Here is a 15,673-nt window from a genome sequence, read left to right as displayed (position 1 = left end):
GTGGTTTCCAAACTGTGTGCTGAGGCACCCTGGGGCACTGCATTACACTCATAGGGGTTCTTTGTTACTCTCTCACTTGGATAAAGTTGTTGTTATTTTTAACTCTTTCTTTCTCTGTGCTGTATGCTGTTTATGGATGGAGAAAGTTTGCTGACCACTAAGGAGATGAGGCTGGTTGAATAGACTGTCAGGTATAACTGAGGGGAGAAGCAGTGGTATTCAGGTTGGCCATCTGACCCTAACAGTCAGGAAAACAGGACAGCAGGTGGATCCGGGTATGAGAAGCAGAGTGCTCCCGCTAGTTTATACATTTTGGTAAAAGGGAATTCATCCTATGTCCACCAGCTGGGTGATGAGCAAATCTAACCAAGTATTTATCTTTAAGGTTATTTAAAAAGCAAAGTCCTAATTATGTTGAATTTTTGGTGTGCAACAGATGCAAATTAAAGAGCTTAAAGTAAGAGGTAAATAACATGTTGACATATCTTGTGACCATAGTGGGAGAAAATGAATATGAAATTAATGAAAAAATCAACATTTATAAATCAAAAGGTTAAACTTTGCTAAAATTCACTTTACAAAGAACATGCCACCAGGGGTGGGAGGAGAGATAGATCAGCTTTATTTATGAAAAAAAAAAAATCACTGACCAAACAATAAGAAGCCAAAACTAAAGAGGCATTTTTAGTTACAGTGTGAGCTGAAATTTTATATTTCTTTATGAATTCAATTTTAAAAAGAGAAATGTCTGAAATCAGCAATGGACAGGTCCTTAATCCACTTTTAAATCTTTCCCCACAAGCATGGCAGTCACAGGGTGCATACACGCCTTGTGCTCTTGGTAGGTACGGATGGCTTGATCGTGGGATTTGTCAAAGGCAGCAAGGTCCCTGCATTTATTAAAAAAAAAAAAAAAAAAAAAAGAAAGATGGATAATGACTTGACTTATTTTGGCAAATTTTATTATACTTGCAAAGCAAACAGATTAATAATAGATATTTATGTCTTGGTTATATTTTTTTCAGAATTCCTGACAAATTCATAGTCAAAACAACTTCACTGAGGTATTCTTAAATTGTATCTTGTTGCCAAGATACAACCTTTTTCACTTTTACCAAGCATTCCTTTATTATATGTCAAGCAATCTAGTCTACCTTATTGCAACATTTGAATCAAAAAGGTTTGGCTTTACCTGTTTGATCCTTCTTGCATTTAACTTCGGACACTTTTTTCTTGTCCTTCCCTACTCATCAATTATCTTCTACTTGCTTTTAAAGATCTTTTTGTGTATATAAGATTATCTTCGATTTATTTCCTTTTCACCAGGGTCTAACCCTATTTGGCCCATAATAGGTAATCCATATATAATCCTTCTAAAAAACTAATGAAATCATCTCAAATTTTAAATATTTAGAAGTATTAATTCTTAGATTGCATTTTTCAAAGTATTTTAGCAACATCAAAAACATCTGTTTAAGATTTTTCTTCCCCATTCCTTATATAAAGTCAAAGCATAGTGAGACTTGGTTCTTACTTGAATAAGGGTCGTGTAAACTTCATTCTTCCTTGTTCAGTCACCATTTTTAGAGCCAGAGGAATTGCTTCCTCCCATTTCGATTGAATGCAGAGTCGTAACCATCTAAAAGGAGGGTTTTTAGGGGGTATGGGGTAGGAAATTAGGAGGAAGAAGCAGGATATGACAGGTATACCTGAAAATTACTTTTGTAATGATGAATAATCCCATTATAGTTACACTGTACACCACTTTATATTATGTTTTTATTCTGAGAATCTCAAATCCTTATACATACCATTCAATAATTGGAGAAGAGAAAGAAGAAGAGTTTATTCTTGAAAAAGATCATACGTTTTAAAAGGTTTGGATTATGTAGGTGCTCATAGACCTTACATATGCAATTTCAGAAGGAATAAAACTTTGATTTAAGCTCACGCTACAAATTTGAATTAAAAAAGATGAACAGAATCAAAGATCTCTAACTATTCCCATTTCAGAGTCCAATAGGAAGAATGCCTATTTACCAATGAATCCTTAATTCTAATTTTTTTAAAGGCAAGAGAAGCTTAGAATAAATTCTAACAAAAAAATTAGTACTATCATCTTACAGATATTGCAACTATTCCTTAAAGACCATTATAATTATGTATATAGATGCAGTAAATTTGAAAAGGATTTTTCAAGACTCATGTATGTCTCATACGCTGCTTTCCCTTTCTCCACTTTTTAAACTAGTTTTCCACTTTCTTCCACAGAGACAAGTTAAAATGATGTACCTGAATCGTATTTCAGAATTGTTAATGGCATTGAAGTTGTACACCTCTTGCATTCGCTTTATGTGCCCCAATGGAAGAGGTGCCTAGAGCAAAATAAAGAAGTATAATGTATCATTTCAACAGGATTCCTTGGAAGAAAGGAGCTGGAGAGAAATTCTTAGCCAGATTAAAATCCTCAATATTTTATAAAATAGAAATAAGTTAGATAAAAATAAAAGAAACAAATGCACACTAAAATAAATTTTGTGCAAATTTATTCTGAATAAGGATATTCTGCTAGGAGCCAAGGGATAAGTTAATTTGCGAGGTACATGGAGAGGTAAGTGGGAAGTACTCTCTTCAGACTTCCTGGTATATGTAAACAGTAACTTTCCGAACCTCTCCAGAGTCTTTCAAGTTCTTCCTTATACCTTAAATATCTTAAATTTATTCTGTTCTCCAGATTCAATCACAGTTAGTTTTTTTCCTCACTGACTCCCCTAGCTTTATCTTTGTATGTTTCCTCCGAAATCCCTTTTGAATGATCTATACCCCTACAAAATAGCAGTTTGTTTGTTTGTTTGTTTGTTTGTTTTTTGCGGTACGCGGGCCTCTCACTGTCGTGGCCTCTCCCGTTGCGGAGCACAGGCTCCGGACTCACAGGCTCAGCGGCCATGGCTCACGGGCCCAGGCGCTCCGCGGCATGTGGGATCCTCCCGGACCGGGGCACGAACCCGCGTCCCCTGCATCGGCAGGCGGACCCTCAACCACTGTGCCACCAGGGAAGCCCCAAAACAGCAGTTTTTAAACTTTTATATTACAGACCCTTTTCAGAATCTGATGACTAATACGGACCCTTTCCTGAGGCGGGTGGGATACATTTACCGTATAAACACCAAGTTGTATGTACAGTTTCAGGGGGTTCATAAACTCCTGTGCCCAGGTTAACCTGCGCTAAAGGGAGCACAAGCTTGGGTGAAGGAGAGAAAGCAGCGCTCAGTTTGGGCAGGCGGAGCGTCGGCGGTGCCCGCGGGATGCAGGCGGAGGAATCCCGAGGTAGATGGAAACCTCCCGCTCCAGCCACTTCCCGTCTTACAGAACGCTCCCCCACACTCGGCTCTCACTGACTGCTGGACCCTTCCCAGATTGTTTCGTTTGAACCAATCCCCAAGTCCAGCCGGGTAGGCCAGCTGGTTAAGGTCACCTCCTAGGTCACCTCGTTACTCTCCCATGTTTGCTGTGCCTGCTCGCCAGTCAGCGCATCATGCTTTTTCTCTTCGTGGCTCCAGGCCACACGGCAGGCGGGGCTACAGAAATGTGTGAAACCGCAGTGATGGCTTCATGCACTAATGGGTTCTCTAAGACTCCCGTTGCTTTAAATGCCTGTTCCTCATTTTGCATCAGTTCCATAGGAAATTCTGTTCAAAGTCTTCTTCCATCCCTCTCAAGGTCTTTAGACCTAAGAGCTCCCTGTCACGTAATAGTAAAGACCCCATCACTATCTCCCTCTCAACATACAGCATCTCCTCTCAGCTTCGCATATTCTTTTAGTCACCTGGCTTTGAAACCTTCAAATCTGCTTGGACTCCTTCCTATTAACCCCCACTCCAGTCAGTCCCCAAACCCCATGCTCCATCCTGTGTGTTCTCCCCCTCGCTGTCCTGCTCTTTCCCTTCCCGCCAGCTCCCTCCTGCCTGTCCTGTACTCCTCTGAGTCTCCCAACTACACCCCCAGCGTTCCTCATGTCAATCCAGCCTCCCCAACACCAGCGGAATGGTCTTCATAATCCACCATTTCATCAGATGACTCTCTTGTTAAAAATGTTAAATCCTGGGGCTTCCCTGGTGGCGCAGTGGTTGAGAGTCCGCCTGCCGATGCAGGGGACGCGGGTTCGTGCCCCGGTCCGGGAAGATCCCACATGCCACGGAGCGGCTGGACCCGTGAGCCATGGCCGCTGAGCCTGCGCGTCCGGAGCCTGTGCTCCGCAACGGGAGAGGCCACAACAGTGATAGGCCCGTGTACCGCAAAAAAAAAAAAAAAAAAGTTAAATCCTCTGCGACTGCCTGGAATCAAATCTAACATTCTTAGCTTGGCATTCAAGACTCAGCACATCAGATCCCAGCAGCGTTTCTAGCGTTCTCTTCATTAACCTCTTTCCCAGGGCCACGACTTCCTCCTCCTGCCGCGCTCCGTCACTTGCTGCTCCTTCGGTCTCCCTGCTGACTCTGCTCTTCTCGAATCAAGCCCCACTCCTCCGAAATCCTTCCTGATCACCCCAGCTGGGAGGGAGTCCTTCTTCGCTTTTTTCTCAAATGACACCTAAAATCCCTCCTTTTATTGCTAAATTTTGCACTGGAGACCTTTCCTACTAGATTATAAGCTTTTTGAGGACCCGGCATATTTCTTTCTTACGTATTTTTATATTCAGCACAATACTAAACATAGCAGGCATTCAACAAATGTTTTTAAGTAAACGAATGGATTTTACCAAACCATTTTTTTCTGTTAGCCTCCACATGGATATCTTTTCCAAGTGGGGTTCAACCATAAACGCTGTGCCTTTATGCCCATTTTAATTTCTAATGTTTGGAGCTAGTACTTACTTTCTGGAGCATCTGTGCTAAAAATTCATTCACCTGATGAGAAGAGAAGTCTTTTAGGTCTGCTGAGCTGAATGAATTTAAATCATCTTCTCTGCCCTGAAATAAATGTTGCCTGATTACTGCCATTCCTGTACGATTCAATAATATGTATTGGTTTATCTGACATAAAAGTAAAAGTTAAGAGAGAGAAATACAAGGATGCATAAGATTATAAAAAATAAATTTGAACATTAGCTATTTTAATCATTCTGAGATGGTGTAACTATAACTTAAAGAGCTGATATGACTCCTAAATCTATATTACTTAAGAAAAATTAGACTATTAATAGTAACAGTGGAGGAAACTTTTGACAACGTCTGTACAGTTCACGATATGTGGATTTCCAAAGCAAAGAAATGCTACAAAAAGCATGTCAACTAGTTATAGGCCAATTTGAAAATTTGGGTAAATAATCAAATTGCATATTCTTTTAAATATCACACTAATGAACTCGTAAGGCCACAAACAGATCTTTCCCTTCATCTTCACACATTCTGTTTTCCCCACTGAATCTTGGGAATCATTTAAGGAAAAAAAAAAGTGGGGATGTACTTTTCAATTTAGGATTCATTGCGAATTATCTTTGAGGAAATGATTGAGGAACATTAAAAAAAGCTTATCAAAATAAGTATTTAAAAAATCTTTTAAAATAGTTTTAAACTAGGGTTTCTTTTAACTTTAAAAGAAATATATGCAAAGGTTAAAAAAAAAATCAAAGGACCAAATGAAAAATTCCTTTGCCTTTGCTCCCTGTCTCCAAGTCCCACTCCTCAGGAACCTATATTAATATGTATATCCCTCCAGAAAATTTAATGTATGCATATACATCCTTGTAAAGAATCATTATTTTACATCTTCCTCCCCCTTCAAGACACCCGTAATATCAGAACTTCCTCCCTCTTTAGAACCTCACCTAAATATTAGAACTTACAGATCTCATTCTCTGCTCAAAAACATGCAAATTTAAACTACCTATTGAGGATATATTTATTAGTGGTAAAAACAAAGAGCAGGGGAATGATAAACCAAAATTCATGGTCATGGTGACATGGCAGGGCAAGGTGAGTAGAGAGAAGGATGGGATGGGGAGGGCAAAGCATTGACAGAGGAGGTACATATGTATACAGCCAGCCTACTGCTCTGATCAGAAATTGTTAGATTTTATATCTGCTTACAAAAAACTCTTGAACTTAGATTTAAAAAGTCAGTAATGCTCTAACTTTGTTATGATGTTATGAGAATCTCCAAAAAGATGTTTATATTTTATTTAAAATTAGGGTGTCTTTTGCCATGGTTTCTTGTTCCATTTTCCCGATTTGCCTTACTCCTGATTTGGTTTCTCTTCCTTCCTCTGACCCTTCGTGGGTCTCCCAATACCTGGAGCTTTCTACCTCCTCTCTCTTATTCTCCACACCCAGACAAACTTTGGTGCAAACTATCATACCTCCCTATCTATTCTTCTAAGAGCCCATTCATCTTTCCTAAAAATCACTTACTCTCCTCTAAGAGGCCTACATTCCCCCACCCCTTTGCCTTTTAAGAGCAAGAAAAATCAGAACTAATACCATCAACATCCATTTGTTTTCCCCCTCAAACTTAACTTTACACATTGACGGCTGGTATAATATCATTTTGGATAAACTTGACTTAGGAATAGTAACTCCAAATACATGACTTCATAAGTAAAGCACCACTCCCCCACTTCATTGAGTAGAGACACATTTGTACAATTCAAAAAGGAGTCAAAAATCATACATTACTACTCACAGTAATCCATCTTTGACTTAAGGCAATACAAGCATTTGTCAGAGTCATATCATAACTGCAAAGATTCAGAATATTAGAGATTACATTTTAGAAAAAGGCACATGCTTTTGCATCAATGCCATTTTGAAGTTACAGAACATACTTAAATTTCAAAGTTCTTTGAAAATAAAGATAAACAGCTCCAGAGTGATGGAAATAGGAAATCTTCTACTTGACTTAAAGATTACTGGTATCCTCTAAGAACACAGAAATCCAACTGGATGCCAAATGAATGAAACCCTGGATTATTCTTTGGAGAGAATGCCAAAACACCTCAGCAGAGACCGTCACATGCTTCTGCAGTGTATGCTGAAGGGGCTGGGGCTGAGTTGAGCGTATTGTTTCCCGGATGGTAGGAACAGTTCCAGGCATTCAGGACAACATGGTAAACACCACCAAGTCCTTGCTCTCGTGGCCTTTCCTTTCTGTCGTTCCAACCATCTAAACATCCAACAGATCTGCGAGCAACTGCTATGTGACAGGCACTGTTCTAGACAATGGGGAAATAACAGTGACACCCTTGGGAGACTCCGAAATCATGTGATTTTGATCCTCTCTTTTCAGAAGAAAGCAGAATTCACGAACTCTGACCATTAAGCAAAGCAAGCTGTGCTAAGGTTTATGTGTTCTCAACTTGGAAAACAAATCATACATTTTGCAGCAATGGAAGAGACCATGTAATGTGTGCAAAATTCTTGTAAAACATCCCTCTTTGTCCATAAGTCGTGCTTACTTGCTGTGAAATGCTACTGTTAGAGAACAGAGGGGTACCTGCCCTGCAGGGCCTAAATGAGATAAGTTTTGATTAGAAGTGACCACTGAACTTGCTTTCAGAGAGTCTGTGCCCTGGGGGAGATAATAAAGGGGTCAAAGCAGTGACCTTGTTTGAATCAGCTTCCAGTTTATCTTCATGAAGTAGGCTGTGGACAGTAGGCAAGCCCTTTTGTTTGCCCTCAAGACCAAGTGGGACCAGAGGTCCTTGACTGTGCAGGCAGTTCATTACCTTCAATTAGAACATGACTTAGCACTGATTTCATAAGGAACACCAGGAGAGTAAAAAAAAGACCTTTGGCTGGTCTGTTTCTTGGTGCCTGAAACTTCCTTCTCATTGTAATGAAAAAAATTAAATAAGGATTAGCCCAGGGAGGGGAAGCAACCCTTACTTAGGGCAGGGTCCTAAGAAAAGTAATGAGTGAATCAGGTATGAGCCCTGTTCTCACGGTGCTTCAACATAGTGAAGGAGAAAGACTTAATACTCACTCACACAAATCTCAGATTACGACTGTGGAGCTGTGAAGAGGCGACACACAGCACCAAGAAACCCAAAACGGGAGACTTGACCTAGTTAGAGAGGTCAAGGAATGCTTTCGAGAGGAAGTGGTTCTTTTTTTTTTTTTTTTGCGGTACGCGGGCCTCTCACTGTTGTGGCGTCTCCCGCTGCGGAGCACAGACTCCGGATGCGCAAGCTCAGCGCCCACGGCTCACGGGCCCAGCCGCTCCGCGGCATGTGGGATCTTCCCAGACCAGGGCACGAACCCGTGTGCCCTGCATCGGCAGGTGGACTCTCTACCACTGCGCCACCAGGGAAGCCCAGGAAGTGGTTCTTGAGTTGCGATTGGAATTAGTGGGTAAAGAGTATTCAGGGTGGAGGGGACAGCAAGTTCCTGGCTGCAACATGGAGTAGTTAGCATCTCCTAATATGATTCTTGGAAGACCAGGGTTCAGGTCCCTGATTTGAGGAAGGTGTTTAGTTTAAAAGACAGTGTAATGGAGCGTTTACGACGATGAGGATTTGAATCTCAATTCTCATGACTTGCTGTGCAGCATTCAGCAAGACACGTTACCCTAGCTAAGCCTCAGGTGCCTCCTCTGGAAGTGAGAGTGGTAACTTACGACACTGTTGTAATGAGGAACATGATGCTTCTATGTTATTTTTCTTACTACAAACGTTTTCAAGGAAAGGGCAATATCTTTTTCTTTTCTGTATCTCTCACCATCCTTGTGCAGAAAGGAGGCACTCAATAATTACCTGCAATGAACTGTACTATTTTATATTTATAATATCATGGAAATGACTTTTTTGACCTCAGGGTTAAGGTTCTAACTCCTATGAGCTCAACTCTCATCACAAACTAGTAGTAGCTTAAGGAAGGCATAAAACCCTTTCAGATATTTTGAGGAGCTCTAGGATTTAGGAGAATGAGAAGGAAAAGCATTAGTAGGTAAGTACTGACTTGGGCTTCACAGGGGGCAGTCCAGGAGAGTACAGCCAGGCGTTCCAATCAACTTGATTTAGAATATCAACCTGAGAACAGAAGGAACACCCAGTTTGCTACAGAACAATCTTTTCTCTTGAAAAAAAAAATCTAAAACTGACTTTTAGGACCTCAAATCTATAATTTTGTCTACACTGACATGTCAAGATAATTTCTATGTCTCTTTTCTAAAATAAATTTATGGTAATCAGTAATGTTCTTTTAAATAATTAAAATAGGAAAATTAAGTACACACACAAATTTCTGAAACATACCCCTGTAGATTGCTCTGAAATAGGAAAATTCTACAATTAGTTCATACTGTTGAGATCACATTTTAAACAGGAAAACACTGAATGACAGATTGAATCTTAAATTCTAAACTAATTCTACTATTAAGTAATTCAAATCAACCTAACACATAGCCATTAAATAAAGATATATTGAGCATGCACAATAAGAAAGGTTTTAGAATCCAACCTTATCCTTAAAGTGGGAATACAGGAAATCCTTCCAGTCATCAGTGGTTATGCTCTTGTAGCAAAATTTCTCAACATAAGCCTTTAAGAATCCTAGGAAAACCTCTAAGAGTTTTTAAAAAAGAAGAAAAGAAAAAAGAAGTCAATTAATAGAAAGGTAATTAGTTAACACATTTTTTGGTGCCTTGCGTTGTACCAAACCACGGAGAACAGAGAACATTCAGAAAATAGGGAAACCAATGAGGACTTTAAGAGTAAAAGAATGTTCAAAAACAGAGGTAGGACTTAAGTTGTACATTGAAGAACATACGTAATTTGTTGGAAGGCAGAAGAGAAATCCTAATTAGAGGTAAGGGGATGACACAAGACACAAAAAAGGAATACACAATGCAAGTTCCGAAACCAAGGATCTTTGTATAACTTGAAAAGAGGAAAATAAGATTGGACAGACAGAATGGATCCAGATGATGGAGGGCATCCAAAGTCCATTGACTAAAGAGAATACTTTAAAATGCCCATCAATGGGGAAGGTTACGTAAACTCAGCACACATATATAATGAAATACTGTGATGGCATTAAAAAGCACAAGATAGATTTGTAAGTTCTGACATGGAAGGATGTATGTAAAATATTATTGAGTTAAAAAATAAATGTAGAAGAAATATATAGTATGATCCATTTTCTGTAATTAATTATATGTATATATATCTATATATGTCTTTATGTTCACTTACACTTTGAAAAAGATCTGGAGCCATACACACCAAACTGAAGGACTCTCACTTATGACTCTTACAAATTTCTGTACCACACAAACTTTTTTTCAATGAGCACATACTAGTTTCCTAATTTTTAAAATACTGACGAGCTTTTTATAAGTCAAGCAGCATAATTTAGAAGGCAGAGGTTAGTCAAGGTTTTAAGTAGGGAGGTAACATTAGAAAACAAGACAGATTTCTTAGCTACATAAAAAATGAACTGGAAGAATAAAATGGAGCAAAAGCAACAGTTAAAAATTCTTTCTATTACCCTCAAAACAAAAAAATCAGAAAATGCCAACTGCTTGCCTGGTCCTCCAAGAAGCTGTTCAAGGTAAAAGAGTAAAGCAAAGCCCTTCTCATAGGGAACTGAAGAATAAGCCACATCAGGGTCTACGTTCGTCAGATCAACCACAAGTTTGGTGAAAGGATGTGTCTCTCCAAAAGTCTTTATCTGTGAGACGCAAAATTAGAGGAATGTTCAAATATGAAGTCTGGTTACCACCATGTACACAAGCTAGTAAGAAGTGTTACTACACTCAGTGGTATAATTTTAGGGGAATTTAGAACTTAAACTAGAGACTGGAAACTGTAGGATATGTTAGTACACATTTCTGGAAGTCTAGTAATGGAATGCCTACTAGCGCAAGGTTCTGTGATATTTCTTGCTCAATAAAAGACTAGAAAAATGTTTTAATGCCTGGCTAGCAACTTCAGCTCTCAGGAGAGAGCATTTAAAAATGACATAAATACACCAAATAAAATTCAAACAGAGTAACCAACTATATTATTGCAAAGCCCCAGTGAGGTCCTACTGGTCATGAACATGACCTTACACAAGATAATGACCAACAACAGAACATCATACCAGTATCTGCTTGATTTCCCACACTGGTAAAAATGACTTTCTTACTGCTACTTAGTAAAGCTGCTTTACAAACTGAATTTTTGAACACCTACACAACTTGGGATGAATGCTTTTAAAAGTATGGCTCATTTACCGAATTCTGGAGTTCTCCCCATCCTCCCAGAGCATGAAAATGTCTGAACTTTTCACCAAACAACCGTCCACAAATGTGGCGTTCCAAGTATACAGTATGTCCTTCATTTAACCTGAAAATAATTGAAAAATAAAAACACTGACACAGCTGAGAGGAAAAGGCACTGCAATCAACAAAGATATTTTCTTTTTGGTGTTTCTACAAAGCAAAGCAATTGTAAAGTATGAATATTCAAGTCTAAGCAGACTGCTCTGCATGGCTTCCTTGCATTCAGTTTAGAACAATGGGAAGCCCAGCCCAGAAGATGGAAGCAGGGGAAATGAAGCCAGGGCTCTGGTTTTATGTGTCCATGTATTAAAATGTGACCATACCAGGAACTAAACAGCATCAACTGAAAACCTCTTTTCTGCCTGACATTGTGATAAGTATTACAGAATTTTAAAAAAATCCCTGTCTACCAAAGAGATGATAACAAAGGTATACACACAAAACAATTCAAGGTGGTGGAAGGCAGGGAAAGAGATCAATAACAAGAACCAATAAAGAAATAGTAATAATATATCTTACCAAAAGTGATCCCAAGTCTTGTTGGTCACTAGATTTCCTGTCCAACTATGAGATATTTCATGTGCAATAACCTAAAGGAAATAGTAGAAGTGATTAATGGTGAAATTGATTATCTTAACCTAAAATAACTCATTATGTAAGCATTCTAGTTCTTCCGATTGCACGTTGTTCAATTTATTTTTTTCCACATTGTTCAAGTTTTTTTTAACATTAGCTGAGATATTCAAGGAATTATTCAGTTCAAAAAAAAAATCACAATTTAGCCAAAGATAAAAAAAGTATAGTATAGTTTACAAAATTAGAAACAAAATATTATTTAGAAAATAATAAATGGATACATCACTCCATTAAAAAATATTTCATAAACATATGAAGAGATCAAACCATAAAATGTTCTTAAATCTGTTAACTCCTACTGATTATGTAGTAATGTCTTGCAACTAGAATCCCCAAGTTATCTTTTATAATCATGTCTTCAATATAATGACACAATGGATATTTTAAAATCACTTGACTTAATACTTCTTGAGGATAAGACCATGATAATAAATCTTAACTTACATTGGAGAGTGACTTGTCACCTGCCTAAAAAAGAAGAAAATTACCTTAATATTTCAGAAATCAAATTACAGACTATATCTAAAAGACTGCCTATGTCAAGACATAGTATTCCACCATTTATGGTCCACTGTATTTCTGCTGTGGCACTCCAAAGAGTTCAAAAGCAACATGTACTGAAGAAATTTTTTTAAATGCAGGATTAAAACATAGCATTATTCTTTCTCTCCCAAATCTTGGGAATTTTTCCAATACTACAGGAGCCAGTATACCTGTCTCTAATTAACTTGCAGGAAACATTTCTCCTCTTCTATTTTTTTGTTTTGTTTTGTTTTTGCGGTACACGGGCCTCTCACTGTTGTGGCCTCTCCAGTTGTGGAGCACAGGCTCCGGACGCACAGGCTCAGCGGCCATGGCTCACGGGCCCAGCCGCTCCGCGGCATGTGGGATCTTCCCGGACCGGGGCACGCACCTGTGTCCCCTGAATCGGCAGGCGGACTCTCAACCACTGCGCCACCAGGGAAGCCCTCCTCTTCTATTTTTTTATATCCACTCTTATGCATTCTTAGGTACCTTCATTCTCTTCTTATTACCTGCAGTATATTTAAGAAAAGTCTGTAGTGTCCTGTAGTGCGTTTTACTTATTTAGTTGCTAATCCATTACTCACTTGGTTCTAGGAAGGGTTTAAAGTAGTGAACAAAGACATAAAATACAGCTATATAGTGTGGGCTAATTCGTTCCTAGTTATGGTAAACTGAGTTTTTTAACCAGTACCTATATGCCAAGTGTAAATGGTATAGTTTCTTTGGACACAAAATTCATCAATAGACTGTTGTTACACAGCCCTCCTCCCCCAGCATCCCAAAGCACCTTGAACACTATGTTCTTTTCTCCCAAATGGCCAAATGATTTTCTTTAGAAAGTTGAGGTGATGATAATAACCACAATAAGCAGTCAAATAAGAAACAAGGGTTAGGGCTTCCCTGGTGGTGCAGTGGTTGAGAGTCCGCCTTCCGATGCAGGGGACACGGGTTCGTGCCCTGGTCCAGGAGGATCCCACATGCCGCGGAGCGGCTAGGCCCACATAAATAGAAGACTTTTATTATTTAAAAAAGTCTTTTTATTATTAGGAGTCTAAGGTTCTTCATATCTAGGTTTATGTTTGAGGAAAAGTCAACTTCAAATGAAGAAAGATTTACACTTACCAGCAGAGTAGGAGTTACAAAAGTGAGGCAAGGATGCTCCATGCCGCCATAAGGGAAGGATGGCGGCAGGACCAATAGGTCATACTGCCCCCAAATATATGGGCCTCCCAGATCTTCTGCAATTTTAAGCATAGATTCAGTCTGGAAAATTAATGTATATATATTTGTATGTCTTAATCATTGCCATAATAAATTTCTTAAAAGTGTACATTGCTTTCTGTGAAGGCTATGAGTTAATGATGCTTATTTTAAATGAAAATGATACCCAAAATGCATCAACCGCAAACACCTAAAGTAAGATATGCTATGAGATCCTTTTACCACATTACTTAAAAGCACTGCATTTCATACTCAAAATCTTAAATCTACCATCTACCACAGTTATTAAAAAGGGGAACTTTATGACAAACCTCAGAAAATTCGTAAGCAGACTTTTCCACCTGCTCTTTCTCAGACCATACCAATGTCCTTGGGCCAATCTGCCTGCAAAATGGAAAAGCTTAATAAAAATGAAATTCAACGCAAATTACTCACCTGGTTCTAGGAACGATTTAAACTGTTGTACACAAATCCTTACAGAAGCAGTGTGATGTACTACGTGCTTATGAGGAGGAGGTGAGGCTAAACGGCTTCTCTGAGGTACAAACCTCCTGTTGTGTGAATGCGGCAATAAGTCTGCATGTCTATAAGGGGGTGCAGTCTGGGCCACGTGAGAACTTGACGTGAAGCGCCCCCAAAGGTTAGCTTACTGGCTCTGGTAAGACCTTTAGGGATCTAGTTTCTTCCCTCAATCTTACAACTATAGAAACCCAGTCACGGCTCAGTAGGAGATTATTCCAGAAGGGGGTGGATGTAGACTCTGTTATGCACGTAAAGGTTGAACACTTTTAAATAAGAAGAAACAAACAGAGAGAGGCGGAAATCCTGTCACATGCTGTAACATGGAGGAAACTTAGGGACATTATGCTAAGTGAAATAAGGCAGGTACAGAAGAACAAGTACTCTACGATTCCACTTACGAGGTATATAAAGTAGTCAAGCTCAGAGAAACAGAAAATAGAACAATGGTTACCAGGGACTGGAGGGAGGTGGAAATGGGAGTTGTTTAAAGGGTACAGAGTTTCAGTTTTCCAAGACGAAAAAGTTCTGGAGATCTGTTTCATTACAACATGAATATACTTAACACTAGTGACTACTGAACTATACATTGAAAACTGGTTGAGACAGTAAATTTTGTGGGTTTTTTTTTAACCACAATAAAAAAAAGAAGAAACAAACAGAACTATATATCACTTATAGAGGACTAGAACTCAAAAATATTTTTTCATGTAAATTTCATCTTAAAACTGTTATGCAATGCCAAACCCCAAACAATGTCTTTGCCTTGATATCCTGGCCCAGAGAGGCAGTGGATTCTAGGGCAGGGCCTCTCAAACTTCAGTGTGCATACAAACTATCTGGGGAGGTTGTTCAAATACAAATTTTGATTCAGTAGGTCTGGGGTAGGACCCAAGGACTTTCATTTCTAACCAGCTCCCAGGTGATGCCAAAGCTATTGGTTTGTAGACCACAGTGAGTAGCAATGGTAACCAGTGCTAGCCAATATAAATGAATGAGAGCCACAAATGTGAGCCATGTGTGTAATTATAAATTGTCCAGTAGCCACATTTTTTTAAAAAGGCAAAGTGAAGCAGATGAAATTAATTTTAATAATATATTTTGTTTAAACCAACATATCCAAAATAGTATCATTTTGACATGTAATCAGCATGAAAGATTATTAATGAAATATTTTGCATTCTTCTTTTTCATATGAAGTCTTTAGAAATCCAGTGTGTATTTTACACTTCCAGCACATCTCAAGCCTCATGTGGTTAGTAGCTGCCACTCCAGAGAGCAGAGTTCTATGCCGCATGGGCTCTAAAGTCAGATGGTCTAGGATGGGTCCTGGCTCTGACATTTCCTAGCTCTGTGACTCTGAGCCAGTTATTTAAACTCACCGAACATCAGTTTCTTTATTGGTAAAATGAGAAAGAGTAATTGTATCCATTCCACAGAGTTGTGAGGATTCAAGGGCATAATGCCTTGGAGTTGGTACCTAATGAGACCTGATAACTGTCAGCTGCTG

The 15,673-nt window shown here is 39.0% G+C and overlaps 1 protein-coding gene across 2 annotated transcripts in view; it reads right to left on the bottom strand.

Moving 5' to 3' along the window:
- Positions 1-599: 599 nt before the first annotated feature.
- LTA4H (leukotriene A4 hydrolase) overlaps positions 600-15,673 on the bottom strand; it is a 30,263-nt gene continuing 15,189 nt past the window's right edge. Inside the window, exons 7-19 of one of the 2 annotated variants that reach the window (XM_060111905.1) lie at positions 13,956-14,028; positions 13,546-13,686; positions 12,343-12,366; positions 11,782-11,852; positions 11,215-11,326; positions 10,523-10,667; positions 9,456-9,559; positions 8,955-9,025; positions 6,682-6,736; positions 4,875-4,970; positions 2,293-2,375; positions 1,535-1,639; positions 600-890 (exon numbers count right to left, since the gene is read on the bottom strand). In XM_060111905.1, the coding sequence (XP_059967888.1) occupies positions 773-890; positions 1,535-1,639; positions 2,293-2,375; positions 4,875-4,970; positions 6,682-6,736; positions 8,955-9,025; positions 9,456-9,559; positions 10,523-10,667; positions 11,215-11,326; positions 11,782-11,852; positions 12,343-12,366; positions 13,546-13,686; positions 13,956-14,028 (1,198 nt within the window). In that variant the 3' untranslated portion in view covers positions 600-772. Of the gene's footprint in view, positions 891-1,534; positions 1,640-2,292; positions 2,376-4,874; positions 4,971-6,681; positions 6,737-8,954; positions 9,026-9,455; positions 9,560-10,522; positions 10,668-11,214; positions 11,327-11,781; positions 11,853-12,342; positions 12,367-13,545; positions 13,687-13,955; positions 14,029-15,673 lie in introns of those variants that run through there. The other variant, XM_060111906.1, reaches the window with a different exon arrangement.

Source organism: Mesoplodon densirostris, chromosome 11 (assembly GCF_025265405.1).
Source record: "Mesoplodon densirostris isolate mMesDen1 chromosome 11, mMesDen1 primary haplotype, whole genome shotgun sequence".
Taxonomy (NCBI): Eukaryota; Metazoa; Chordata; class Mammalia; order Artiodactyla; family Ziphiidae; genus Mesoplodon; species Mesoplodon densirostris.
This window is presented reverse-complemented; position numbering and strand designations above follow the sequence as displayed.